Genomic DNA, 27,440 nt, shown 5'->3' on the forward strand with positions numbered 1-27,440 from the left:
TGTCCAACAATGAAGTCAATTGTCACCAGGTGCCAGATTAACAACAATAACTGGATCTGAAAGTGTTCTCTAATTTTGATCACTACTTTTTTCAAGAAGGTTTTTGTTGAAGTGCCTTTGTTATTTAAAAAAACATGCTAGTACAGCAGTGGTATAGACACAGCAGATATTCTATCAAATTCGGAATAAATAAAAAATAACTTTCAGAATAAATCAAGTATTTATTTGTTCTCTAATTTTGATCTCCACTGTATATATTATATATTGTGACATTTCTATCTATCTGTAAAACATTGTCAAGAAATCCAATATCGTGCATCACTAGTTCCCCATGTGCAACACCCTTAACTCTGACTGCTTAGTGGCAGCAGATCAGACTGTGGTAGTACTGGGCAGCTTTCAGCTGTGTGAATGTGATTAGGCATACATTCATATCCTGGAGGCTTACCCTAACCCTAGCCTACGCACGCACACTAGTCTTTTAAATTTCTTCCTGTTAAGCAGATGCCTCTTTGTCAGCTGCAGTGATCACTCCAGAGACACTCTGTTCTTCTTTGTGTTCCTCATTGTCCTCTCACTACGTGCAACTGGTGAGTTCAATTAGCCTTTATATTTATGGTATTTATTTTATATCAAATACATGGTGATGATGAAGTGTCTCTTTAAATAGGTATTATCAGATCAAACAGAGCACCTGATGTAAGCATGAAATTAAAACAAATCTGTGATACTTTGTGACAATAACCTGATTCAAGCTAACTTTATAGTTTAATCAGATCATGTAAAGCTGCAGAAATACATTAGTGTACAAGAAAATAAAGTCACAGCTTTCTGAGGACTACCCCAGAAATGAAAAGAGAGCTTAAGGGGAGACGGTTGAATAGGGTAACATTTGTAACTAACTTAGTCACCATGGATCAAAGGTTTTTACATAGGGAATTTTGGATATCTCATTTAGGTAGGTAGTAAGTAAATCTTCTATATATCAGGTTATAAGTTATATATGAGCAAAGCCCTCTATAAAGACCTTCAGAATCTAAAGAGGAATTAAACTGGAATGTTTGGTGTGTATATAAGTGCGACTCAGGTGGAGATATGTCTAATATGTAGTATAATCCTAAAAAACAATGTATTAAAAAAATGTAAAAGTAATTTGACTATCATCACTTCTGACCCACTAAAAAACAAGATTATCTATTTTCTTTTGAGTGACAGGGACATTACTGGGTGTCGGCAAAGCTTTGTGACGCCCATCCCACTACGCCTCGCACACATAAGGTGTGCATGTTGTTACGCAGGAGTTTATTCTCCAGCTTTCTCCTATAATTTATTTAGCCTCCCTGATTTTATAAGTCAGAGTACCCCCTGCACTCTCCACACCTCTTCATTGTTGCCATCTCTGAACGCTCTCTTCTTTTCATTCAGGATGGCCTTAATGTCATTGGTGATCCAGGGTTTGTTGCTGGTGTAGCAGGTTACAGTCCGAGCTGGGACATTGCAGTACACACAAAAATTAATGTGATGCACTCAGTGAGCCCATCAATGTCCTCCCTGTGCGGCTCACAAAGTGCAGGCAGTCCATAGCCTTCTAACTATATTATTTACTTCTGCTATATGAAAAATATTAATCTCAATCAGTCACTGAACGGTGAGTTAGAACAGCTGTAATGGTAAATGGACTTGTACTTAGATAGCGCCTTTCTAGTCTTCTGACTACTCAAGGCGCTTTCACACTACTTGTCACATTCACCCATTCACACAGATGGCAGTGGACATCTACATACCCTCTAATCTGAACTAACCATGCACACTATATTTACACATCCATGCGCAGCACGGGGAGCAATTCGGGGTTCAGTGTCTTGGCTAAGGACACTTCGACATGTGGACCGGGGGAGGTGGGGATCGAACTGCCGATCTTTCAAATGGAGGATGAGGCTCGGGCAGAGTAACTCAATTCTAATTGTGATAGCCTGGAAATCCAGAGCCACACCTATCCCGACATAGGGTCTGGCATTGAACGATAGACCTTCCCAACTCAAGGGGCTGCACCAACGCATGCATTGCAAAATGCCTCTGCAAGCAATTGGATAGCACTACAACCAACTACGACCAATCAGAGCAATGAACAAGGTGACGACTTTGACGTTCAGCACTTTGGTCATCCAGTTGCACCCGCCCATAACAGAACGATTTGATTGATACTGGATTTTCTGACATAATTAATGAGCTCCAATGGTTTGTGGGCAGAGCAGAGCAAATTGAAATTTGCTAGTGGTGCATCTGGATTTCCAGAATAATGTAAGCAAAAACAACAACAATGGCGAACACCATTGGTCACCATTTACACATGCTCTGCTGTCATTACTGTGGGCTACACCAGCCATCATTTTTTACCTCAGTTCTCTGGGACAGATTCACTTAGAGCTGTTTTTATGGTGCAGATCTGACGAATTTTGCCCCAAACATATTTATCAAATAGAAAGGCTGGAGTTACAGTTTGCGTGTCATTTTAGCAAGTGTAAAGTGCGTCTCTCTCGCCTCATTGCGTATGCAAATAATAGGAAGACGCATGCATTTACAAAGCTGTATTTCAGGATAGCCACTGATTGCAGAGTGGTGGTGTTAAACTTACTTTGAACAAGACACTGAACCCCAAGCTGTGTAATGTTGGAAATACTTAAGTCACTCTGTACAGGTAGTGTCCATATACTATTATGTATTCCTAACTTTTTTAGAAATGAAAACCAGACAACACTTATGCTGCTTTAAAGTTTTCTCATTCAACTCTTAAAGTTCCGAGGTAAAAAAAAAAAAAAACTGCACTAGCTGATAGTAGCTTTCTGGGAAGTACTATTGCACACCAGTAGGATGAGTCAGGACTTTTTTAGTGCTCAGTCAGCAGTTTCTGTTCTCTTTTTTGAGATAGTAACGCAAAAAAGAATCAATACAAGATGATGAACCATGCATGAGTCATTGCACAACACTATTCTTTACTTATAACTTTGAAAGCAGTTACTGTCAGGGATTTTATTTTGTTTTGATTCTCATTAGTGGTTACCATAGTGACAACTGCTCTTCTAATTCCTACATGTAGGACTATGTAATCAATAATATTATATAATATGTAGCATAGTTGCTAGTGCAGTAACATGACAATATAATACAAGAGAGCAGGGGATCATATAATAATGTGTAAAAATCATAGACTGTATTAAAAACTGATGTAGCGTCTCCATCAAGGTCTCTCAACTTTACCCAATCGTTCTCGCCTACGGTAGTCACCATCTTGTCAGACTTTAAATCCGAATTTCCTCTTACCCAAAAAAGGGCATGTATGTGACGTTGGGGGGAGGGAGATGCGTCCCTCTGGCTGAAGTTTACTTCTGAGGAGAAGTGAGGGCCAGAGGCTAGCTGTCACTCAAGAGACCACGCTCGTAATTATTCATAAACTGTGTGTGTACTGAGTTAAAACTCAGATAGGATGAACTGATGAACTTCAGTGATTTATGACACCTATTTGTATTTCTATCTAATCTAATGTTAATGCCTAAGTAATTGCTACACCATGATTATTTATCTAAATCTAGACATGGCTTTTTTGTTGTCTGAGTACTGAGCTGAAGTCCAGTTCATCTCATGTGCTAACGACTGGTTATGCTTTATGAGCAATAAATAGACTAAAAGGTATTTTTAATGTCTCACAGGTCAAACCCCAGCCATGAGTTATGACGACCAATATCTGATGTTTAAGGACCTTTTTGATGAAGCCGAAAACACATCTGACCCAAGCTATGTGGTCAGTGAAACTGTCCAGCTCTGTGCAAAGCAGGCTGTCAACCAGTTTGGTGCAAGATTCATCCCAGTTTTTTATTATACCAACTTCCTCCTGAGTTACCTTGGCAATGGGCTTGTCCTCTTCATCATCTACAAGTATGAGAAGCTTGGCACAGTGACAAACATCTTTCTCCTGAATTTGGTCCTCTCCAACCTTCTCTTCGCCTCCAGTCTCCCCTTCTGGGCGACGTATCATCTGTCTGAGTGGATTTTTGGCATGGCTTTGTGTAAGATGGTCAGCAGTGCCTACTTCATCGGCTTCTACAGCTCCATCCTCTTCCTCACACTCATGACATTTGACCGATACCTTGCAGTGGTGCATGCTGTGGCAGCTGCCAAGAGCAGGAAAAGGGCATATGCTATCACTGCATCAGTGGTAGTTTGGTGCATCAGTATTGTAGCAAGTTTGAAAGAGCTGGTTCTCCAAAATGTGTGGAATAGTCCATTCAATGGATTGACATGTGAGGAGTCAGGATACCCTGAGAGCACCATGAAGGGCTGGCGTCTGGTCAGTTATTACCAACAGTTCCTGCTCTTCTTCCTTCTCCCTCTGTTCATGGTGATGTACTGCTACATCAGCATTACTGTCCGCATCCTGTCAACCCGCATGAAGGAGAAGTGCCGCGCCATCAAGCTCATATTTGTCATTATCTTCACCTTCTTCTCCTGCTGGACACCCTACAATATTGTCATCCTCCTTCGAGCTATTCAGATCTCCAGCCCAAGGGAGGAAGATGACTCGTGTTCAGATGAAGAGAGCTTGGACTATGCACTGTATGTGACACGGAACATAGCCTATTTGTATTGTTGCATTAGTCCTTTGTTTTACACATTTGTTGGAAAGAAGTTCCAAAACCACTTCAAAAGGCTGATGGCTAAGAGAATCCCCTGTCTCAAGGGACACATGAGCCTCAGCAGCCAGAGCACCAAAACCACATCACAGAGGACACCACACTCTGCTTATGAGTACTAGACACGCGCACACACAGACAGATAGGTAGACAGACAGACAGACACACACTCCAAACATTGAGTGTTTACTTCCTGTCAGACTACTCTACACTATAAAACACCATTAAACAACCAAATCTTCTCTTATCGTTAAAGTTGCAGTCGGCAACATTTGTTTGATCATATTTACTGAAGCTGACACTCTCTGATAGAACAACATAAATCATCTGGTTTTAGGAAAAAAAACGCGCGACTACGTGCACCAAGAGCCTGTTTGTTTTGCAAAAATCGATCTACTCGATCTGCCAGAGTTACTTACTGCAGCTTTAACCTTAAATCTCCTGTAGTCTTAATACAATCATAAGTTAAGAGAAATTACTTAAGCAAGCTTTAACTAAGTAACATGGCAAAAACCCAACACAATTCAATAAGATAAGTTAATCTGTTTCAAGACTGCTTAAAGGTGTAATATGTAAGACATGACCAGTTTTTAGTTTAAAACATTCAAAAATACAAATTAACATTATCAACAGAATACGAAGAAGTGTGATCTCCATGGCTAAGTCTGCGGTGCTTTTGTGCCACCTGTTATCACCATAAGCAGCTGTCTATGTGGTGGTTGGTAATCCAGTCCACATGTTGTCCAGCTCAGTGATGAGAAAGCAGACATTGGTGAGAAAGTCGCTGGGTACAGCAGGTTTATGCTGGGACGCTCTGAGCCGAGCCTGGATTCCGGCCTGCTTACCTCACTTCTGCTTTCTCTCGCATTGCTGCCTGTTCCTCCACTCGACGGGGGTACGGGTCTCCATGTACGGCGCAAATATTCTCTGCTGGTAACCCAGCCATTGCAACAGTCTCTTAAGCGTGAACTGAACACAATCTTGAACAATGTAATTGGTGAAATTCTTGCACTAGGTGAAATGCTGCCCCAAATGTTTTGGCTCTTGTGATCAGGAACTACACATTGCACCTTTAACATCTGCTTCCTTATTCAAATTGTTGTCATGTATCATACTTTTATTTTGTTTTTAGCATCTACTGTATTTGTGTTACATTTCTCAACACTTGTATTACTGTAATTTGTACTAATGAAATTAAAGAAAAAATAAAATGGAAGAAAATACATTGTTTTTCATTTTGGGTGTACATGGTCAATTAATTTTAAATAAGTATGCCTGAGCAGTGAGGTTTCAATTTGGAGTAGTATATAATCCCCAATGTTGCCGCTCTCTCATTAGAACAGCAAAAACTACTATATACAGCAGCAAGCTTATTCTGCTGTTGATCATATGTAGATAGAATGCGGTCATGATGACCAAAGGGAGTGGGTTACCAATCGTGCAAAGCACCAAATGATATGCTTATTAAAATGAACATTAGCACATAAATTTGCGCCAGTAAACTAACATTAGCTCATTATCCTACGTATTACTGAAAACTTGATTATTTACAATAAAGGGCTGTTTTATAAAAGCATAAGGTAGCTTGTCAATCCTGCACTTTACATTGCCGTATTGCTTTTTTTTTTGCACAAAGCCCCCCTTCTTCAAAATGTGTAAACTCCAGCCATTTTCTTCTTGAACAAGGATTAATCAACCCATAACACTAATTGCTACTGGAGCTAGCTTGTAGGTGCCGTGCACCTGCGGGGGTATCTTACAGAATATATAGGCATTGGGGAGGTACATCGATAATACATTTAAAACAAATAAACCATTGAGACAATATTGTTCTCTCTCTCACCCCATTTCCTGTCTGTACTATATAATAAAGGCTTGAAAAACTGCCAAAAAAAATCTTTAAAAAAAAAAAAGACTCCGAGATGATTTTATGCCGGAATTTCACTTTAAGCGTGATTGTTCCCCCTCCCTCCTGGTCATGGCATGATTGCTTCTTGCTTATAACAATAATAATAATAATAACTTTATTTGTATAGCACCTTTAAAAACAACATTGAACAAAATGCTTTTACATAGCAAAAATCCAAATACACACAAATACAGTATAAACAAAACAAATTATAGTAAAATCCAATGAGGTAGAACATAACCATAAATTACTCACCTGATGAACCCAAAGCCTCTGTATGTGACGAGTAGAGAGAACGCGTCGGTCTCACAACCTTATGACTTTTAAGTATACCATTGCTATCACACAAAATAAGTTATCTAACATTGCTTTATTGTGTATTCAGAGCTGACAGGTGAAGACATTGCAGAACTGAAAGTACTGGCACCTAACGCAGCTGTGTGTAACAACTTCAGCCTGTTTCCTGTTTTGCCAAACTAACTCTCATGTCATTTCAGACTCTGCCATCCCTCCTGCTCTGCACTACCTGCTGAATGCATTCACCTGGCCTGCCCCAACCCCACACTAACCTGCTCCTCATTACCCAATTAGCCCCTCAGTGTATATATCCCTCAGTTCTTTGCCAGATTGTCCAGTGTGTTCATCTAGCTCTCCAACATTCTGGCAGCCTGAGCCTGCGCCTGAGCCTGCGCCTGAGCCTGCGCCTGAGCCTGCGCCTGAGCCTGCGCCTGAGCCTGCGCCTGAGCCTGCGCCTGAGCCTGAGCCTGAGCCTGAGCCTGCCTGTGTTTTGACATACCTTTTTGGATCTTTGACTTTCCCCTTTGCCTGCTCCTACTGGATTGTTTTCTGTGTTGTGCTATTGGGTTCTTGCCTGCCATTTTGTGAAACCTGACACAGTGCTTATTAGCATAGACGTCAGTGACACAGAATCAGCAGCAGAATCTGACGTAGCGACCAGACATCTGCCCCACTGATCAGTTTCTACTGGTTTAATCGATAAATATAATTGGATAACATCAACAATGAAAATGTATGGAGTGCTTCCTTATAATATTTTCTAAGGGAAGGATACATAAGGGGAATTGAATTGGTGCAAGGACAGAACCCTGGGGACCTCCATGACTAACTTTAGTGTGCATGGATTGTAACGGGTTGTTTTTTTCTCTCTTATTTGTTAAACTAATTTAATTTTGTATGTGTTTGTATTCTTTTTTTGACATGTCTGAAATAAATTCATAAATGGAGGATTTGTCATTAACATTTACAAACTGAGATCTATCTGATAAGACTTAAACCAGCTTAATGCGGTTCCCTTAATGCCAATTCGATGCTCCAGTCTCTGTAGCAGGATGCGACGGTCAATAGTGTCAAAGGCAGCACTAAGATCTAGTAAAACAAGAAGAGAAACGAGTCCTTTGTCTGAAGCTATTAGAAGATCATTAGCAATTTTTACCAGTGCTGTCTCAGTGCTATGATTATTTCTTAATCGTGACTGGAAGTCCTCAAATAACTCATTATTGTGTAAAAAGTAGATGGCTTATGAGGAGAGTTTTTCACAGATATACAGTACAACTGGTTTGTACCTCATAAGCCGCATTAGGAGGCACTGACATCTCAAGGGAACATTATCGAGGCTCTGGCTGTTGATGAGCGGCACCAGTGGCTTATGATTAGTCTCAGGCCTTTATTCATCTAGGCCACACAGCTTCTGGACAAGTAGACTACTGGATCCCACTCTTCTCCGTGGAGCTAAAGAAGCACAGCTCCTAGTCTGTAACTACTGGCATCTCTATACAGCTGTAGGCCTTGTAACGTCATAAAAGGAAAGAACAGGTGCTTTAGTCAGCATTCTGTTAATGTCTTTAAAATCTGACTGTTGCGAGTGTCCCCAGGTCCAGATGTTCTTGCTCTTTAGCAGCTCATACAACAGCTGTGCGACCGCTGCGAGGGCTGGGACAAACCTCCCCAGGTAATTCACGATGCCGAGGACTTTTTTCAGCAGTTCACTGGGAAGTTTGCCCGAGCCGGACAAGACTTGTGGGGGACGGGTATGCGCAACCCCTGCTAGGTGCGAATGGCTCTAATTAGTATTTCAATGTCACACTCGTCCGATCTGCCTGAATGACACAAACAGCCAGACAGTTCATAAGTAAAATCACCTGTGATTGGACAGTAATCCCTCATTCATTGGTCAGCTTTGGGACATGTGGTGGTATGCCCCTCCCATTTTCATAATGATGATAATAATAATAATAATAATAAAACGATATGACTACTACTCATAATAATAATTATTATAATAATAATAATAATAATGATAATACTACTACAACTAATAATAATACAACTAATGAGAATACTGATACTACTAATTATCATTATTGCTATTATTAACTAGACCTGTGTGGGAAATAACCAGAGATTTCCTTCTTTCTTTGTAACTCTTTATTCATCCATGATGTAAATCCTTGTATGTTGATTAACACAACATTCAAGCTGTGAATGAGTGCTGGGGGGATTGTGGATAGGAGTCACATGGGTTGCAAATTGCGGATAAGAGTCACATGGGTTGCAAATGGTGACATTTGGTGGTCGTAAAACACTGATAACATCCACTGGGGTTATAAACATTGGGTAGTGTTTTTTTTGTTACTTTGATGTCCTTGTGTTTGTAAGGTGCTTTGATGTAGCTGTATAAATGTTGAAGTGACTTGGAGACAGGCAGAGATTGTTGGACACCCGGCTGTTGGTAGGACATCTCTCCTGTTATGCATACAGTATATAGTAAAGACATGATTTGAGTACTGAGGACTCCAGAGAATTTCTTTCACACCTGTCACAGTATCAGTTTATTGAGAATAAAAGAAACATAGTAAGGAATATACTGAAATAGTAAAGCTTTATTGAAAAGATAAATTAAAAACAAACACACACAGTGTTCCCCTGGTCTGGGTCATACACTTGAACATTTGACTACTTCAGGGTCATAGGATGTTGGTTCTGGTCTCGCTGATGTTGGCCCAATATGCAGCCTTCTGTGGTGGGTTTTCTCTACTGCAAAACTGAACACAGTTCAGACAGATCCTGGAACCAGCAGCTGGAAACACAAGTAATACTTAAGTGCTATTCTGTGGTGTTAACACAACAGAGATATTATATATATATTCAATTAAATTTAATTTATAGTGCCAAATCATAACAAAAATTGTCTCAGGACACTTTACAAACTAGGTAAAGACCACACTCTATGACTTATTTATGATAAACATAGACCCAACAATTCCCCCGTAGAGTACAGTGGCAACGAAAACCTTCCCTATTACAGGCAGGAACGTCAGACAGACCCAGCTCTGTGGAGGACGGCCATCTGTCTTGACCAGTTGGGGAGGAAGAAAAGGAGAGAGAAAGAGAGAAAAGACACTTCCAGTAACTATGATAATATCTATAGTAATGTGAATATGACTTATATGTTATGGCAGTTAATACAGCAGAATAGTAGAAACAAGCGTGTGTGTGTGTGTGTGTATGCATGGGTTTCATGGATGCCCTTACATGTGCATCTGCACGCTCCTAAATGGTCTGCGACCGCCATGCGTGCCGTGCCTGGGCGTGGTACTCACACTGGTCAAACTAACTAGACTTTAGGCTTGGGGTGCAGGGTCTGACTGACTGGATCTGTAGCTGTTCTGGAGTGTCTCATAATAAGTCTTACTTGAAAAAGAGAGACAACAAGTTAAAAAAAAGAAAGAACACCACCAAGAAAAACAAACAGAAAATGTTTTCATATTAAAGTTACTTACATATTAAGACATCTTGCCGTCTGTCTTCTTAGTTTATCTCTTCGGCTTGATACGTTTATATTTACTTTAATGACAGCGCAAACATCTAAACAAACCGGCATAAGAAAAAGCGTCTTACGTGACCAAGGCAACAATACATTAACTGCTCTGTGTTAATGCTGTTGCAACATTAGTTTCCTATAAAAACTATATATGACAGCTTAGACGACGAAATTGTGGGGGTTGATTTGTGAAGGTCAATTGTAGAAAAGCAGTACAAGTTTATATCAGGTTATACAGTTATTTCTAAGGTTCCTGAGATAAGTTGTTGCCAGTTGAGGGCAGCAGGTGGTGGATTTTGTCTCTAATAGACAGTCTAGTAATTTTATCATTAAAGAAGATCATGAAGTCGTTACTTCTGAGGGTTATAGGAATACATGGCTCAATAGAGCACAGTTTACAAAAATGCTGTATAGAAAAAGAAAAAACAGAACATGTGAGAAACATCCTCAAGATAAAACCACATGCACGGTGCAATAAAAGCAAAAACAATAAAACTCATGCTGTGTCAAAAATTAAAGAAAAAAGGTGCGCTTTAAGGAAAGATTTAAAAACAGGTAGTGAGGGCCTGCCTGGATGTGGCGCTGTAACTGCCACAGAAATACACCAACAACGGAGAAGAAGAGACGGGGAGACACTGTGGAGAATACAAACACCGGAGAGTTTCTCTCGAAATCTGGAGACTTCCCAAATCCTCCTCCATCCTAGAGAGAAATCTGTCCACTGTTTCTGGTGTTAGTGGAGACTTTTGTGCTGTTTTGGAATCTGATGCACCAATCACTCTGCAGTTAGTGTCCTCAACAAGCAGAGGGTGCTGCTGTGAGCCCCCTCCCCATCCCAAAGCCCTCACAGGCGCCACTTTCTCACCACATTTAGAGAGTTTTCAAATCTTCCAATCTGGGACCCGGTTTCCAAAGATACCGGTTTCACGCTCCGCGAACGCCAGCTGCGCGTGGATGGTCGGCCAAAACCCTACTAAAGTTGTGTGGTTGTGAATTTTCAATTTATACATGAATTTGGAGCTGAATTTTGCTGAATTGGATTTTTTTAACATTGAATTTCTTAACGTTAAATTTATGAACACTGAACACAGGGTGACTTTTTTTGTACCAGGCGAGTTTTTATTTTATTGGAGTTTATAAATAATTAGGGGCGCAGCCTTTTGAGTGACAGTTAGCCTCTGGTCCGTGAGGGTCAGTGTTTTACAGTCTATGAGCATGGTACTGTGTTAAATATCAGTTTAAATCATGGAACATAAATGCTGGCTGCCTACACTTCACTCCCGGAGCCGGTGTAATCTCAGACTCAACGAGCTAGTGTGAGCTAATGTGGCTAATTCTGTAAACGTCACCCAGACGGACGTATCTCCCTCCCCCAATCTCACATCAATGGCCTTTTTTGGTAAGAGGAAATGAGGAGTTAAAGTCTGACAAGATGGCGGTTCCGAGAGGCGAGTACGATTGGATCAAGTTGAGAGAACGGGCCCCGGTGGAGAGAATACGTCCATTTTTTAAACAGTCTATGTTTGTCACGCACTCCATTTGTATTTCTCACGTGGAAAAACACTTTATAATATGCTGCAGTGACCAAAATGTCTCTGGCCATGGCATAGCAGTCCACTGTTCTGTCTGCCCTGAAACTCTCAGTCGAGCCAATCAAAAAAAAGAAAGAGGCACCATTGTATCTAGCTAAGCTTGAACGCAACAACCAATGAAAAGTCGGTGTGCACATAAACCGAAACTAAGACTACTGGTGTGTTCTATAGTGTGTCCAAAACTATGGCATAGCGGCTGTCAGTATCCGTCAGGATTACATTTGTCGTCTCAACCAGGACCCCTTTATGAATGATGAAAGCTGCCACTCCAATTCTATCTGCAAATTCCAAGTGGAATAAGTGGCTCATCCACGCCCTCTTAATACGTGAGGTGTCAGCTGATTTGAGATGTGTTTCCTGCAGGAACATCACATCCCCCTTAAAGTGCTGTAACTGTGTCAAGACCTTACCGATTTTGATCGTGTATTTTATTCCCTCAGTATTCCAGGTAACTAGACATACTCCAGTACCTGTCTTTAAAGCATTAGCCATAGGAACAATGCTAATAAGTTAGAATTACACTGCATGACCTACAAGTATTCTGTAGTAGTGGAGGAAGAAAGTGGGGAGGTAGAGCAAAACAGAACAAACAAACAGACAAAAACGGTGACCCAAACATAAAAGGGCACTAAAATAACAAGCTCGCAACTAACAGCTAAACTGATCTTCCGGGGTGTTCTCCCTTAACAAATGGCCAGCTGGAAGATGGCGGCCGTGAGGCTTGCCACAGAACAAGTATTGTTCCTGTTTGATAGTGTCTGCGTTATTTGTCTTCAAAGTATCTGGCTTAATCCAGTACACCCGATCAGAGCTTTTGAACCTCAGATCCATCCCTCACAGTGATCTGGGCCCAACTACATCCTTACTGGAGGAGAAATTAAGGGACTTAAACATCTCAGGCCTCTCAACACCATGGCTAACGGCCAAAAGACAGGGCCGCCGCTCCAGCACCTCTGCCAGGTTCAGGAGACGCCCTTACCGGCCACCGCTCCCAGCCATTCTGCTCTCAAACGTCAGATCCCTCCTGCATATAATGGATGAATACCAACTCATGATTCAAACTAACAAAGACTCCAGGGACTGCTCTGCCATCTGCCTGACAGAGACCTGGCTGGATCAATCAGTACCTGACCAAGTGGTAATAATTTCAGGTTTCACATTACATTGGGCCGATAGATCATCCAAACTATCGCGCAAGGCAAAAGGCGGTGGCCTTTGCAAAATAATAAATGAACGCTGGTGTACAAATTCCACAGAACTCACCCATGTTTGCTCCCTGCACCTGGAATGCCTCACTGTCAAATGCTGACCATCATTCCTCCCTCAGGAGTTTGCATCAGTAATTCTGGTCTGTGTTTACATTCCTCCTGAGGCTAAAGCTAACACCACCATAGCCGAGTTAGCCAACTACGTCTCCTCAGTGGAAAATTCACACACGGACACAGCAGTCCTCGTCCTTGGGGACTTTAACCATTCAATTCAACCAATTCAATTTCCTTGCGGGAATAATTCCAAAGGGATCAATAAAAAGGAGTCTAAGTCTAAGTCTAACCAGACTTATTTGTCATCTGAGCCCCCTGGCTACCATCAGCAGGTCACCGGCCCAAACAGTGGGTCCAACACACCGGACCACTACTACACTACCATCAAGGAGGTTTACCATGCATTCTTGAGGTCTCCGCTGGGCAGGTCCGACCACGCAATGCTGCTGCTAATTCCACAATACAGACAAAATGTTAAATCCTCTAAGATACCAACAAATCTTGTCCAGTGCTGGTCCCCTGTAGCCATTGAACAACTTCAGGGTCGTTTCGCATGCATAGACTGTTTTCCATGTGGCTGGTGACCTCCCGGACGTCGCCATTGCAATGACGTCATATGTCAATTACTGTGTGGACCTGTGCATACCACTCAAAAAAGTCAAACACTACAATAATAATAAACCGTCATTTAACGAAGACATTAAAAATTAGGAAAGGAGAAAAATTCAGCACATCTGGCAGTAAACAAAGAACAATATATGGCTGCCAAATACAAAACTGACAAAAAGAAAAGAAGAAAGAGAGACCCACCCCCACAACTGACAGTGACAATCCTGACCAATTCAACTCTTTCTTTGGGAGGTTTGAGCAGGCACCGGCTCCACCACCATCTCCCTCCCTCCCCCCTCTTTTACCATCTACGAGGAGGAGGTGAGGAGCACCTTCAGGGGACTTAGGAGGAATAAAGCCCCCGGCCTAGATAAGATCAGCCCCTCCGTTCTCCACCACTGCGCTGCGGAACTGGCTGGAGTTTTCACCAACATCTTCAATACCTCCCTATGTCAAAGCTCGGTACCCAAGTGCTTCAAAAAATCCATCATCATCCCGGTTCCCAAGACCAAATCATCTCCTGCCTCAATGACTACAGACCCATTGCCTTGACATCAGCAGTCATGAAATCATTTGAGTGCATCATACTCAATCACCGGAAAACTGTCACCACACCCCTCAAGGACCCATACCAATTTGCATACAGAGCCAACAGGGCAGTTGAGGACAATGTCAATTTAGAAACTCATCACATTCTGAACCACCTGGAGTCACATATGCCCACATCTTGTTTATGTATTTCAGCTCTGCATTTAACACAATAAACCCGGCCAAACTGTTCAATAAATTACTGGACATGAACATTGACAAATGCATCTGCCACTGGATTCACAGCTTTCTCTGGAACAGGCAACAGAAGCTGAGGATCAACGACAATACATCCTCCCCTCTGTTCCTCAGTACAGGCACACCCCAAGGTGTGTTATCTTACCCTGGCTATTCTCCCTTTACACAAACCAGCTCACATCCCACCACAGCTCTGTTAACCTGTACAAGTACGCAGATGAATCAACCATCATAGGACTCATCCCCAACAACCAAGGAACTGAATACAGGGCACAGGTCAACCAAGCAGTGACCTGGTACACAGACCATGATCTCATATTTAACTCATCAAAGACGAAAGAACTCATCATCGAACCAAGACGCCAGCCATTTCCCAAAACTCCTGTGCTCGTTAAAGTTGACTCCATCTCTATCACTGACACATTCAAACTCCTTGGAACCCATATCAGCAACAACCTCAAGTGGAAAACAAACACAGACCATATCTACAAAAAAGCCCAGCCCAGATCCCACTCACCCTGCACACTATGCCTTCCAGCTCCTGCCCTCTGGGAGGCTTTACAGGACAATCGCCTCTAAAACAAACCGCTTCAAAAACAATTTCATTCCCTCTGCAATTATCATTTTAAGCCCTGAACGGAGAGGAATACGAATAAGCATGGACCCTATGTATTATGTCATGTGTCTGTCTGTATGTATATCCATGTGATATGTTTAATATTCATCGTGATGACAAGCCTGGCAGGGAACAGCAGCGTGGGTTTGAAGCCCAGGTTGTAAAGCTCCGACATCACCTCTCTATTTCTGGCTCCGGTGCATAATCCTCGTAGATGGCAACGGGAGAGCCTCTGTACTGTAGTTTCCCTCTCCTGGCGCAGGCTTCGCACATGATTTTCTCCTTCACCTGGTAACTGTGCAGCATGATAATGACTGGCCTTGGTCTCTGGCCTGGCCATGGCTTCTCGGAGAGCGTGTGGTGAGCCCAGTCACATTCTGGCGGTGACTCCAGGAAGCCTTCCCCGAAAACCTCCAAGAAGGCTGTTGGCCATGGACCCTCCACTGCTTCAAGTACGCCAATCACGTGGATATTATTGCGCCAGCTTCTGGACTCCAGGTCGCTGACTTTAGCTAAGAGTTTAGCGTTGCTCTCAGTGAGTGTGGCACAGGAGGCCTCCAGCGTTAGCAGGTGCCCATCTTGTAGATATGCATTTATCCCGAGAGAGCCTATCTTCTGAGCGTGGTTGGACACTGGCATTGACGTGGGCTTTGAACTCGGCGAAGAGTGCTCTTCCAGAGGTTAGTAATAGCTAATCTCGCCACCTGCCTTGTCTGTGGTGCAAGCCTTCGCCCCCCTGGTCTTTTACAGTCTGTCTGGTCGCATGCCACGCCATATTTCGGTGATGTATCCGTCTAAGAAGACAAATATTACTATTTGTAGTGACTTTCAGGGGCCTGAAACGTGAAATTAGCAAAAGTTGCGGGTAGCAAGACTCGATGCGTGTCTACCTCATCTTCATCTCAGCCAAACTGGAAGTCACAGAGAGGATCTTTGACAGCATTCCACAAAAACATGGGACCCACTGCTGGCTCTTATTAGTTATAATCTCACTGTTATTCCTGATGATGCTGAGGACACTTCCTAGTAACTGGAAAGAGAGAGCCCCTTCCCCCTTTTTTCTCTCTTTTCTCCTTCTCTTTTTCTTGAATTACCTTATTTAATTTTGCCATTAGCAATTAGCATTATATGCAGTTCAATTGTTTAGTTGGTTATGTAGGAATTTTACACACAAAACTTTAGTCAAAACAGAAGGACCTCACAGAGTTATATATTGCGTAATTCCAAATTCTACAGGAGGCTTTCTGGAGTCAGCAGAGTCGTTGGTAGTTTAGTGCGCCAGCAGGCATTTATTAGCAGGATGACATCGGATTCTACAGACGTCTGGAGAAATGTTCTATTCTCTATCTAGAGTAACTGTGAACACACAGTACCCATGATCAGAGTCAAGAAGTTCTGATATCTATTCTATCTGCTCCAGCATATAAACTTGTTACAAAGGCGTGGCTATGTGTCTGCTTGTGCGTGCATATGTGTATTTTCAGAAGTAGCAGTCCTCCGGCCATCTTCCTCCCTGCGCGTAGGAGTAGCCTCTGTATAGCAGGAGTCTTCTTCTTTATCTGTGAAGAAAGCACAACACGTACAGCAATTTCCCTAATCTCAACTATTTGCCAGGTGCACATTTGCAACATGGCTAATTCATTGTCTTTGTGACCTTGACTGACTGACTGTTCGTGTGCTTTTGGAGAAATCAGAAAAGCTTGAGTCAAAAGTTTGTGTGCATTGCTGGAAGCAGAAAAGTTTGAGCTTGGACTAATCACTATCACACTTTTAAATGATCATACCTAATAATCACACTTATCACATTCTTATTAATCATTACTAATAAACTCGCTAACATATGATTATTAATTCTTCAATCATTGATTATCACACTCTTATTAATCATTACTAATACACACACTAACACATGATTATTAATTCTTCACACATTGATTTTTAATTCTTCAGTTACTGTGACCATGTCTGACATGGGTTGTTGGGAGGGATAGTGGGATTTATGTTGGGTTTTTTGTTTTCATGCCTGTTTCTCACTTTAAGGCAGGTGCAAACTGCAAAATTGAATAAAAAAGTGGGAAAAAAAAGGGTGGGCCTGTTCATAAGTAATTTATATATTTATTAAATGTAATAATTATAATAACATTATTTATTAACCTTAAATTTTTGGGGCCCCCACCAGGTACTCTGTATGGGGAGCAGCGGGCCTGACAGGTAGTTTCTTACACAGACACTGATGATCAGCAGGCTTTAAAAAAAGGGCTTCATATTTTCATATTCATCCATATCAATGAATCATGCATAAAGTAGTCCCATACACTGGGAGAAAGGGAAGATGGTGAGAAGCACTGGGGTTGAGTATACATCACATAACTGAGACCCTTTAAATGATGATTTACTAATATAACAGTTCAGGGCAGTTGCTAGGAATTCTGGGCCCCCTGAAAGAATATCGGTGTGGGCCCCTCTACCCTATTCCTTGCCACCTTCAATTGTATTGTTTTTCAGTGTTCTGCTGTGGGGTCAAACTCAGATGAAGCACTATATATATTGTATATGCTAATGGTGGGCGTCAGTAGCTCAGTCCGTTGGGACTTGGCTTGGGAACCAGGAGGTGACTGGTTCAAGTCCTGATATGGATAAAATATTTTTAAACCATTCAAAAGTCAGTGTAAACTGTCCAAAATTCTAAATAGTCTTTTTTTTACTTGGTTGTTGTCAAAAAAACAGAACAACAACGACAAATCTTTGAACAATTAACTTTTTTTGTATTTAGACTATTCAAATGTCCCACTAATGACACATTTTACAAGACCACATTGAACACATCATGAAAACGTAACTGACCTTCGTCAGATGCTCATAATTACTGAGTAGAAATTGAATGGGTCATAATACAATTGAATGCAGCCTCTGAATGGGCGCTTACTGGAGCACTGTCCGACAGTGTTATGTGCGAAACACACAGTCACGGTGGTAGCCCCTGAATTAGTAACGTTCAGTTATAGCTACTCTAGGAACCGTCGCTCTACAATGACCTGGCGACCTGTCCAGAGCGGGGCCCGATGACAGCTAGCGTAGGCTCCAGCCTGCGCCCCGTCAAAGGTAATATTACAGACATTAAATGAATGAACAAGCAGGCTAATTGTTTAAGCCGCCCTCGGTAGTTTACTCTCACCATTCTTAAAAAAAAAAGGTTTTGATGTCTTGGGCCCCTGCTCTGCTGTTCCTACACCTGACCTCTTTCTCAACTCTTTTCTGGTGTCCAGACTTGTGTTTTTTGGGGGGCATACTGACTCTGCTGCAGTTAGCTTCTCTACCGGCTAGCACTTAATTCCGATGAGGAAGAACCCCGGGAAGAAAGAGCCGCGGTGTGGACCAAACCATTTTCTAAGAAGGGGCCAGGGGGGTTATTGAATAGAATAAACATATATATAGAGTATTGTACAACTTGTGGCTTTGTTTTAATTCGGATTCATTCGTATGAATATATATTAGTTCAGTGCATAATCATTTTGTCATAGAGGCTACTGGAGCAGTGTGTGGGCCCTGGCTGGCTGTGGGCCCTTAGAATTGTCATCACCTTTCCCCCCTATACGACGGCGCTGTAACAGTTCAGTAAGCAGTGGTACGCTGTTGGCTGTTAAGGACAAATAAACAAGAAAGGTAAACACAGTCAATGATCCCATGTTCAGTACTTTTTGAATGATATGGCGAGTCTCTATGAAGTTGTGATTTATGGTAGCATGGAATGAGTTGCATAAAAAAAAAAAATCACTTTTGTGCCCCCCCCAATCCTGACATCGGATCGACACCCGTACTCGTGCGGTCCTTCCTGCTCCCCTTTGTTCCCTCCTCATTTCAGGGAGCCCTGTATCGCTGGACGTAGGCAATCGGACTGTACCAAATGCGGCAGAGAGTGGGGGCGTATCGATTAGTCCGCCGGCTCAGCAGTTGGATAGCTCCGGTGTGTGTGTAAATGTATGCGTGTGTGTGTTTGTGTCTGTCGGACCATGCACCTGGAGCGCGAGGCCCAGCCGCAGAATAACCGCTTTTTGTTCCTTGGCTAGTATCGGAGGTAGTGAAACCCCGAGTGTTGATAACAGAGGACAGTATACAACACGCACAGGGGACGGACAGCCATTGTTTTCTGCTTTCGCTGCTGATGAAGAAATCCGTGTCTTAGCGTGTAGCCTATCATCGGAACAACACAAAGCACAGCGGAGGTACACCGCACTAAGACCCGCCTGGAGCCGCTTTATTGTCTCCTTCACTGTGAATTTCCTGTGAAGATGTCTTATCTAATCGTGCTGTTGTTGCTGCCGCCAGTCCTGTGTAGCATCATAAGCACCTCCAGCGCTGCATCAGTGTCCCGTAAGTAGGCTAACACACACACACACACACACACACACACACACACACACACACACACACACACACACACACACACACACACACACACACACACACACACACACACACACACACACACACACACACACCGTGGTTAATTTGGTGGCTTGCTCTTGCTTGGGCCAGTGCAGCTGTCAGTGCAGTCAGAGATATGGACTACAGGCTCAGCACTAGGCCAATCATAAGCATTAAACAGCGGGGCTGGGAGCATACAGTATTGTTATGAACACACACACACACACACACACACACACACACACACACACACACACACACACACACACACACACAGTACAAACATAACAGTAAAACATGACTCTGCAACATGTTTTGAAAGCATGAATGGAATCAAACACAAAGGCTACTGCTTTTTAGGTTGTTGATTCTGCTGTGTGTAAAGAAGTCAGTACATTTGGAGGAGGAAGTGTCATGGTTTAGGGGATGTTTTCTGCTTGTACAGCTACATGGCAGGGTGAATGCAAATGTTTGTGAAGCTCCTTCAGCAACATGCAATACCTACACTGCAATAGCCTTCCAATCAGTCCTGGTGGGTACGGTGTTTTCCACACAGAAGTTGATGTACTCTGTGATACAGTCAGTGAGACTCTAGGGGAGGGAGGGGTGATGAGGTGTATGCCTCCTTGGTGTTGGCATAACACAAGTCCAGTATTTTACATTTCTGGTGCAGCATGTAACATACTGGGTGAAAATTGGCAGAGTGGAGGATGGAGAGGCATGATTAAAGTCCCCAGAGATAAGAAGGAGGGCCTGTGGGTGCTCTCTCTGCAGCCTGCCGGTAACAGAGTGGAGGACATCACAGGCTGCATCAGCGTTGGCAGAGGGGGGGATCTACACAGCTATCACGATAACGTGCAAACATTCCTGCTGCAGGTAATATGGCTTCATACCAACAGCTATCAGTTTGATGTCCTTGCAGCAGAGTTTGGGAGAGACCTCACATTCCCCATGATGATGGACGGGAGGATGGGTTTGTATCTGCTCCTCTTGGACTGTTTTACGGAGTGTCAACAGCTGATCCCTACCGTACCCAATAGGGCCATGGTTGTGACCGCGGTCCCCAGACATGGACCTGAAAAGTGCAAAAAACAAAGGAAAAGCCGAAGTGAACACGGCGACTTTGGTCTCCATAGTGCACCGCCAAATTCAAAAACACAAACACGTAAAAAATATATTAAAAGTAGGAAAAAAGACAAAAGTATAGGGGAAAGAGCTCAACCGTGAGCAAGAGCTGCTGTAACAAGCTGCCACTAGAGCAGCGCCATCTTTAAAAGCACATAATACACGTGAAAAAAAGTAGATGCATGAATGGTTAACTCGTACCACAGTATACTGTAGACATAATGATATAAAATGTCGCATATGTATTTATATGTATGTACATCTATTTTATCTTAGGGCAGGGGACCTTTGTTAATAAACAGAAGATAATTATAACTGCTGACTTTTTCTGCAAAAAGAAGTGAGGCCAGATGAGTCTAATCATGTCCAATGGGTGACCATTATCATGGTGCCTGCAGGTAGTGTAAACTAAAGGAGGTTAATCTACCTAATGTGTAATACACCTAGATGCAAGAAATGCCATATGTACTGTATGTACATATAATGTACTAATGTAACTGTAGCAGGCTGCTGTTGTTTTCAGGTAATTTAAGAAGATAATCATGAAATCTATGTCCACACTTATATAACAATGCAAAGAGCTGGGATCTGGCTGGGAGCGTCTTACTCAACGCATTTATCACTCATCACATTTATATGTGAAAAAACATTGACAACCAAGGGCGTGATTATGAATATCAAGTAGCCATGTGGACCACTGGTTGAAAGAGCAACCCATCAGTCTCCTCACAATATATGTAAAATATTTGCCCCCTTACAGATTTCTTCTGTTCTTGTTTTTTTGTCACACTTATATGCTTCAGATCACCAAACTAAGTTTTAATATCGGACAAAGATAACCTGAGTAAATAAGTAAAATGCAGTTCTTAACTGATGATTTCATTTATTAAGGGAAAAAAGCTATCAAACCAACCTGGCCCTATGTGAAAAATGCCCCCCCCCCCCCCCTTGTTAAATTATGAATCGATGGTTAGAAACAAAGTCATTGTCAAGTTTCCCCCCACTTGAAAGGGCAGCTTGCTTCAGAAGATTTTAACTGGACTACACTCAATGACTAGGAATCAATTCTTCCTTTTCCTTCTTTTATTTTGAAAAGATGTCATGGCCACAAGCAGTTGAAAAATCTTAAACACGAACACAAATAGGTCAAAAAAAGATACACCCCAATAATAGGTCTACATAACAGGATCAAATATTTAATTTTAAACTTAATCTTAAACTACTGGAAATTAATCTTGAGAATATGTGGAAAAAAGCCCATATTTAAAGGACCCAAAATGAAATAAAGACATTTTTATCACTATTAAATTATAGTTTTAACCTTTAACCTTTAGCAGCTTTAAACTCCTATAAACACACATCATCCATACCTTTAGCTTTTTAACCTCTTAAAGTCTTGTGAAATACATTACATTTTGAACTATTTTTAAACCTACATGATTCTAAATATGACATTTTAACGAGATTTTTTAATAGACATTTTAACCTGAATTTGATAACATGATTTACTACCAGGGACCCACCACCAATCCTGAAGTTGCGTGCTACTTTGGATTTCTCCAATCCTGTTGGCAAAAAAGGTCTGGAAGCCATAACTTTCACATCGAATTGCACCAACAATGTGCTGCCAGTTCTTTATTTGAATTCGGCCATGTTGCTCAAAGTACTTCTTTAGGCGTGCGGCAATCAGTGCTCCACAAAGCTCTGCCTTAACTGCCTCCCCTTTGTGGTCTTAGGGGGTCAGTTTAGTTTTAGACTCAATCAGCCTCACCGTAAAACCTTTACAGACCCATCGCATAAACAGGACGGCACCATAAGCATTCTCGCTTCCATCAGAGAAGGTCATATAGTTATAGTCTTTTGGAGGAAAACTCTTATTTTAGTCTATTTTTTGTCAACAGTACAAAAATATTTCAAATGCATTGGATGTCTGGTTATCATATTAAAACACAATAAAGGTAAAAATGCCTATATTTAAATACACTGTTTATTTTCTTAAACCAAAACATATTATTGATCAAATAAATGAAAGGTGTCTTCATGAATAAAACAATGGTTTTGTTATGTTAACTTCAGATCAGTGTATGTAATTTTACATTCATTTTCCAGTTTTCCTATTTTATTTTCACTTGGTTTTCTCCCATCATTTTATCTCCATTTGTTTGTTTTGTAAATAAAATGACTACACAATGGAAGTCCTAATCTAGCCCAGATATCTCATCAGTTTTTGTCTCGTTTAGGGCTGCAGCTATCGATTCTTTTTGTAATCGATTAATCTAGCACTTTATGGATCGATTAATCGATGAATCGGATAAAAAATGCGTTTTTAAACAACCAAAACAAATAATGCATAACGAAAATGATGTGGCTGTAAAATGATCAAAAAACAGGTATTCATTCCAACTCCAAAATTTGGCTCCAAAACTAAGCCCATTTATTAAGTGCCAGTGAGAATTTAATTACAGAATACAGTTCAATCAACTTGGATAAAACATGGATAACATTTAATACAAACTTAAATAGTAAAGGCCATTTGGCCTTGTTTGCTTAATACAACATTATCAAGCCAAACAGGTACACAATGTGTATGATTTATAAAAATAAATGTAAATAAAACAATTATAAATAAAATAAATAAATTATAAATAAGACTTGTTCAGCTGTAATCTCAAAACAAACATGGAGGATGTGATTTCTAAACTAAGACATTTTTCAAAGCTGGACTTTCAGTCAAAGCAAGAAGTCATTTACAAGTAAAGGTAAGATATACTGCAATATACAGTGGCTCTGGTGTTTTTAAAATGGTTTTCAGCATCCTATTGGCTCCTATTGGCTCCTATTCTCTCACCCTATCCTATTGGCATCCTACTGTATGTTTGTAAATCTGACTTGTGAGTCAGTGCCTCCCCAACCCCAACCCTCACTGCACGTCACTGATTCATAGATAATCATTCTTCCGCCAAGAAATATATTTCCTTCATATGAATGGTTGACATGCAACAACGAGATGCAGCCACTCCAACTTTTGAGCTAGTTGTGCTAGCGCATTACTTTATAACGAAATGCGGTCAATGTGTGTGTTTATCGTGCTATATACAACGGCATCTAACGCGATTTAGTCAATCACAATCAAGGACCGAAACTATCCGTTTTAGAATAGCTAGGCTACTTAACATCAAAGCTAAACATCATATCTAGTCAAACCGCATCACGACATGGCTACAAATACAGTATGCTATTGAAATCAGCGAACATCAATGTAAAAGCTTAGGCTACGTTACCTTGTTTCAGCGACTGTTGGTGAAACAGCATGTGGATGTTTTCTAGACAGATGTTGAATCATTGACGTCGTACTGGAGTGGTAAGCCAGGTCTGCTTTGCAGTTAACACACTGCACCTTGTTCTCTCCCTCTTTCAATATATAATGATCCCAAACTTTAGATACTCTCTGTCGTTGATGGACATTCTGAGTCTGACTTTCCGCCATCGCGCCAACCAGAGTCTTCTCTGGCGCCAACTATATTCAGAATGTATGACCGTGTATGACGCGCTGGAGTGCTTCCTGAAAAACGGTCCGTGTGGAACAATCAGATCCCTGCACATAGGCGCGTCATAGGAATTTAACGAGGCTTCGAGGCAGATGTTTTGCCTCGTTGAATTTTCATAATCGAGTTAATCGAGTAACTCGATGAATCGTTGCAGCCCTAGTCTCGTTCTCCTAGAACTAAGTAGACTTATCTACCATAATGATGATGCCAAATTTTAGCCATGAGGTCAAAATTTTCTGTCCAAATTTGACAAAATGACCACTAATTGCCACTGCTGTTTACATAAACTGGGTATAGCTAAGGACGTTGGTATAGCTATATATCCAATTTGTCATTCTTTCTGCCCCTTTTTCCAGAGTTGACTTCACTGAACAGTATCACTATTGCCAAACAACAGGACATTTTTGTAACTTGACCATACATTTTCCAATCTACCCTATATGCGTCATGCATGACAAGAGTCCCAGCCTGAATACACCCACATCTCATTGACTCACAGTGATAGTGGCCCCTACTGGCACCCCATAAATTACAGCCCCTACTCCACGATTGATTTAAATTTATGAAAACTGGTAAGCATATGTAACACTTCCAGGTGTACAAAAAAGCCTCTTGGAGCGATATCCTAAACTCAACAGGAAGTTGGCCATTTTGTATTTATGGCCAGTTTCCAACATTTGTAAGTGTCATACTTAAAAAAAAAAGTCTTCCTAGAGATTCAACATGATCAACTTTAAAACCTATCAGTACCATCTAAAGACATGCCTTGATCAAGCGATACTGACCACTTTCGCCTTTTTTGCACCGTCTGGCCGTGGAGCCAAAGTTTGGCCTTTCACAATCGAAAACAGGAAGTAATTGTAACTTTACCATACATTGTCCAATGTGCACCAAATTTATCATGAATTGTAAGATGCAAATCCTGAACACAGCTACATCTTCATATTGACTTACAATCATGGGCCCCCCCCAGTGGCAGTTGGAAATATGACATCATTTAATTTGTAGAATTTCCATTGTGTGTTCTACGCTTGAAATAGGGAAACATAACGCATGTTTGTTCTTGTTGCGTAATGGCATGGCAGCCATTTTGTGCTTCTCACTATATACCAGGTCGTCGCTCCAACTTCAACATATATTGTCCAAACGGCAACGGTCCAGGCCACCTACTGGTAAAAGGAAGTCAGCCTAATATGGCAAACTTCATCCGTTTTAGTACGTACACCCTCAGCACGGTCTGCGATGGTTGCAGAAATTCGTGACCACGCAGACCAAGGGCCTGTTCATCACTGTTTGCAGCTTTAATTAGGGCCCGGGCACCGTCAACATCAGGCCAGCCAAGACCCTATTGAAATTGCTCCATTTCTTTTTATTATTAGGGACCAAGCATCGACGCAAAGGCATTATTGAAATTGCTGTTTTTTTATTATTTTCCGCAATGAATTGCCGTGACGTCATCACGGCATAACACGTCACACGCATTCATCGACGTCATCGCGATGCGAGGCTTTGTTTACAAATCTTTCCATAGACCTCAGAGTTTTTGTGCGTCTTGTCCGACTGTATTTGAATATTTTTATCCGATCAAATCTGCAGTTAACACTCCACCTCGGCATCACACCAACGTGAACCTTTCGCCGCCATTGTTTTAAATGTCTGCGCATGGTCCGTCTCTTAAAATTATTTTTTTTTTTATATATGTCCGAACAGGCGCACATTAAATGACATCAGGCCTCGTGCTCGTACACGTGCGCAAACTCGTGCTCGTACATGTGCAGACTTGCTTTACAAAAGCCCACCTCTCCCAAACGGTCCGTGGCCGGCAAGCTGGCCGCAGCTAGGCGCGGTCACACTGGTCAAACGAACTAGGCTTTACCCGTAAAACCTGTTTGGGCACGGTACGGATGGACAGTGTGAGTGCGCCCTTAAAGACTACCGCCCGGTTGCTCTCACACCAGTCTTCATGCAGTGTTTTGAGAGGCGGGCAAAGCCAGCCTCCTGCCCACCTTCGACCCACACCAGTTTGCTTACAGAGCAAATACTGTAGGTACACTGAGGATGCCATCGACACTGCTCTTCACACTGCACTGACCCACCTCAAACTCTTCCAGGGAAGCTATGTGAGGAGGCTTTTCATTGACTTTAGCTCTGACTTTAACACCATATGCAGCAGACTAGTGACCAAACTCACAGATTTAGGACTCTCCCAACCAATCTGCTTCTGGATAAAGGACTTTCTATCTAAACGCCCCCAGTCCGTCAGACTGGGCACTTACCTCTCCACCCCCATCACACAGGGCTGTCTGTTGAGCCCACTCCTCTAGACCCTCTACACCCACAATTGTGCCCCTTCCCCCTAAAAACATCCTGTATGTACTTACCCGTTTGCACTATACTAAATAACTGATCAATACCACTGTACAATACCAAATACCTCAGCAGCTATTCTCAGTTATCTGTATTTTTTTTTATTGTACTTTTTATTCATATCTACCTTTTCTCATATTTAAAATTGTTGTTGAGAATCGTACCATTTGGGTTGACATTTAAATTTGTTGTACTATGTGCAATGACAACAAAGGGGTTATGAAAAAAACACCACTAGTCAAAAGACTAGACAGGTGCTGTACTAACCTTGCACGTCTGGCTTGTTGTTGAAAAAAATAGACTTGAAAATAAAGAAACGATAACCGATTCGGTCGAGACGCTAGCCTGACGGAGCTGGAGCAGGTGAACTGGTGCTCACTCTCTTCACTCACTCTCTAGCTTTTTTCTCTCTCTCTCTCTCTCTCTCTCTCTCTCTCTCTCTCTCTCTCTCTCTCTCTCTCTTTCTCTCTCTCTCTCTCTGTGTGTCTCTGTCTGTCTTTCTCTCTGTGGGGAGAAGAAAAGGGGCCATCTCCGAATGCTGTGTGTTTATAAATAATAAGTGTTACTTTCTATATATTATCCCTTTAGGAAGGGAACAGAACAAATGATGAGCTTCTGTAATAATCGATGACTTCACTGTGCACAGCGAGCAGCTGCAGCTCTTCTCTGAAC

General features: G+C 41.8%; 2 protein-coding genes across 2 annotated transcripts in view; both read left to right on the forward strand.

The window, feature by feature from the left end:
• The first annotated feature begins 527 nt into the window (after positions 1 to 527).
• LOC310958087 (C-C chemokine receptor type 3-like) lies at positions 528 to 5,881 on the forward strand. The gene is made up of 2 exons (XM_083928895.1): positions 528 to 590; positions 3,708 to 5,881. The coding sequence occupies exon 2, from the start codon at positions 3,722 to 3,724 to the stop codon at positions 4,808 to 4,810; it is 1,089 nt and encodes a 362-aa protein (XP_083785021.1). The 5' UTR covers positions 528 to 590; positions 3,708 to 3,721; the 3' UTR covers positions 4,811 to 5,881.
• Positions 5,882 to 19,565: 13,684 nt separating this feature from the next.
• Positions 19,566 to 27,440, forward strand: part of cntnap2b (contactin associated protein 2b) — an 82,526-nt gene continuing 74,651 nt past the window's right edge. Inside the window, exon 1 of the mRNA XM_083929004.1 lies at positions 19,566 to 19,674. Within this exon, the coding sequence (XP_083785130.1) occupies positions 19,593 to 19,674 (82 nt within the window). The 5' untranslated portion in view covers positions 19,566 to 19,592. The remainder of the gene's footprint in view (positions 19,675 to 27,440) is intronic.

Source organism: Echiichthys vipera (assembly GCF_963691815.1).
Source record: "Echiichthys vipera genome assembly, chromosome: 15".
Classification (NCBI taxonomy): Eukaryota; Metazoa; Chordata; class Actinopteri; order Perciformes; family Trachinidae; genus Echiichthys; species Echiichthys vipera.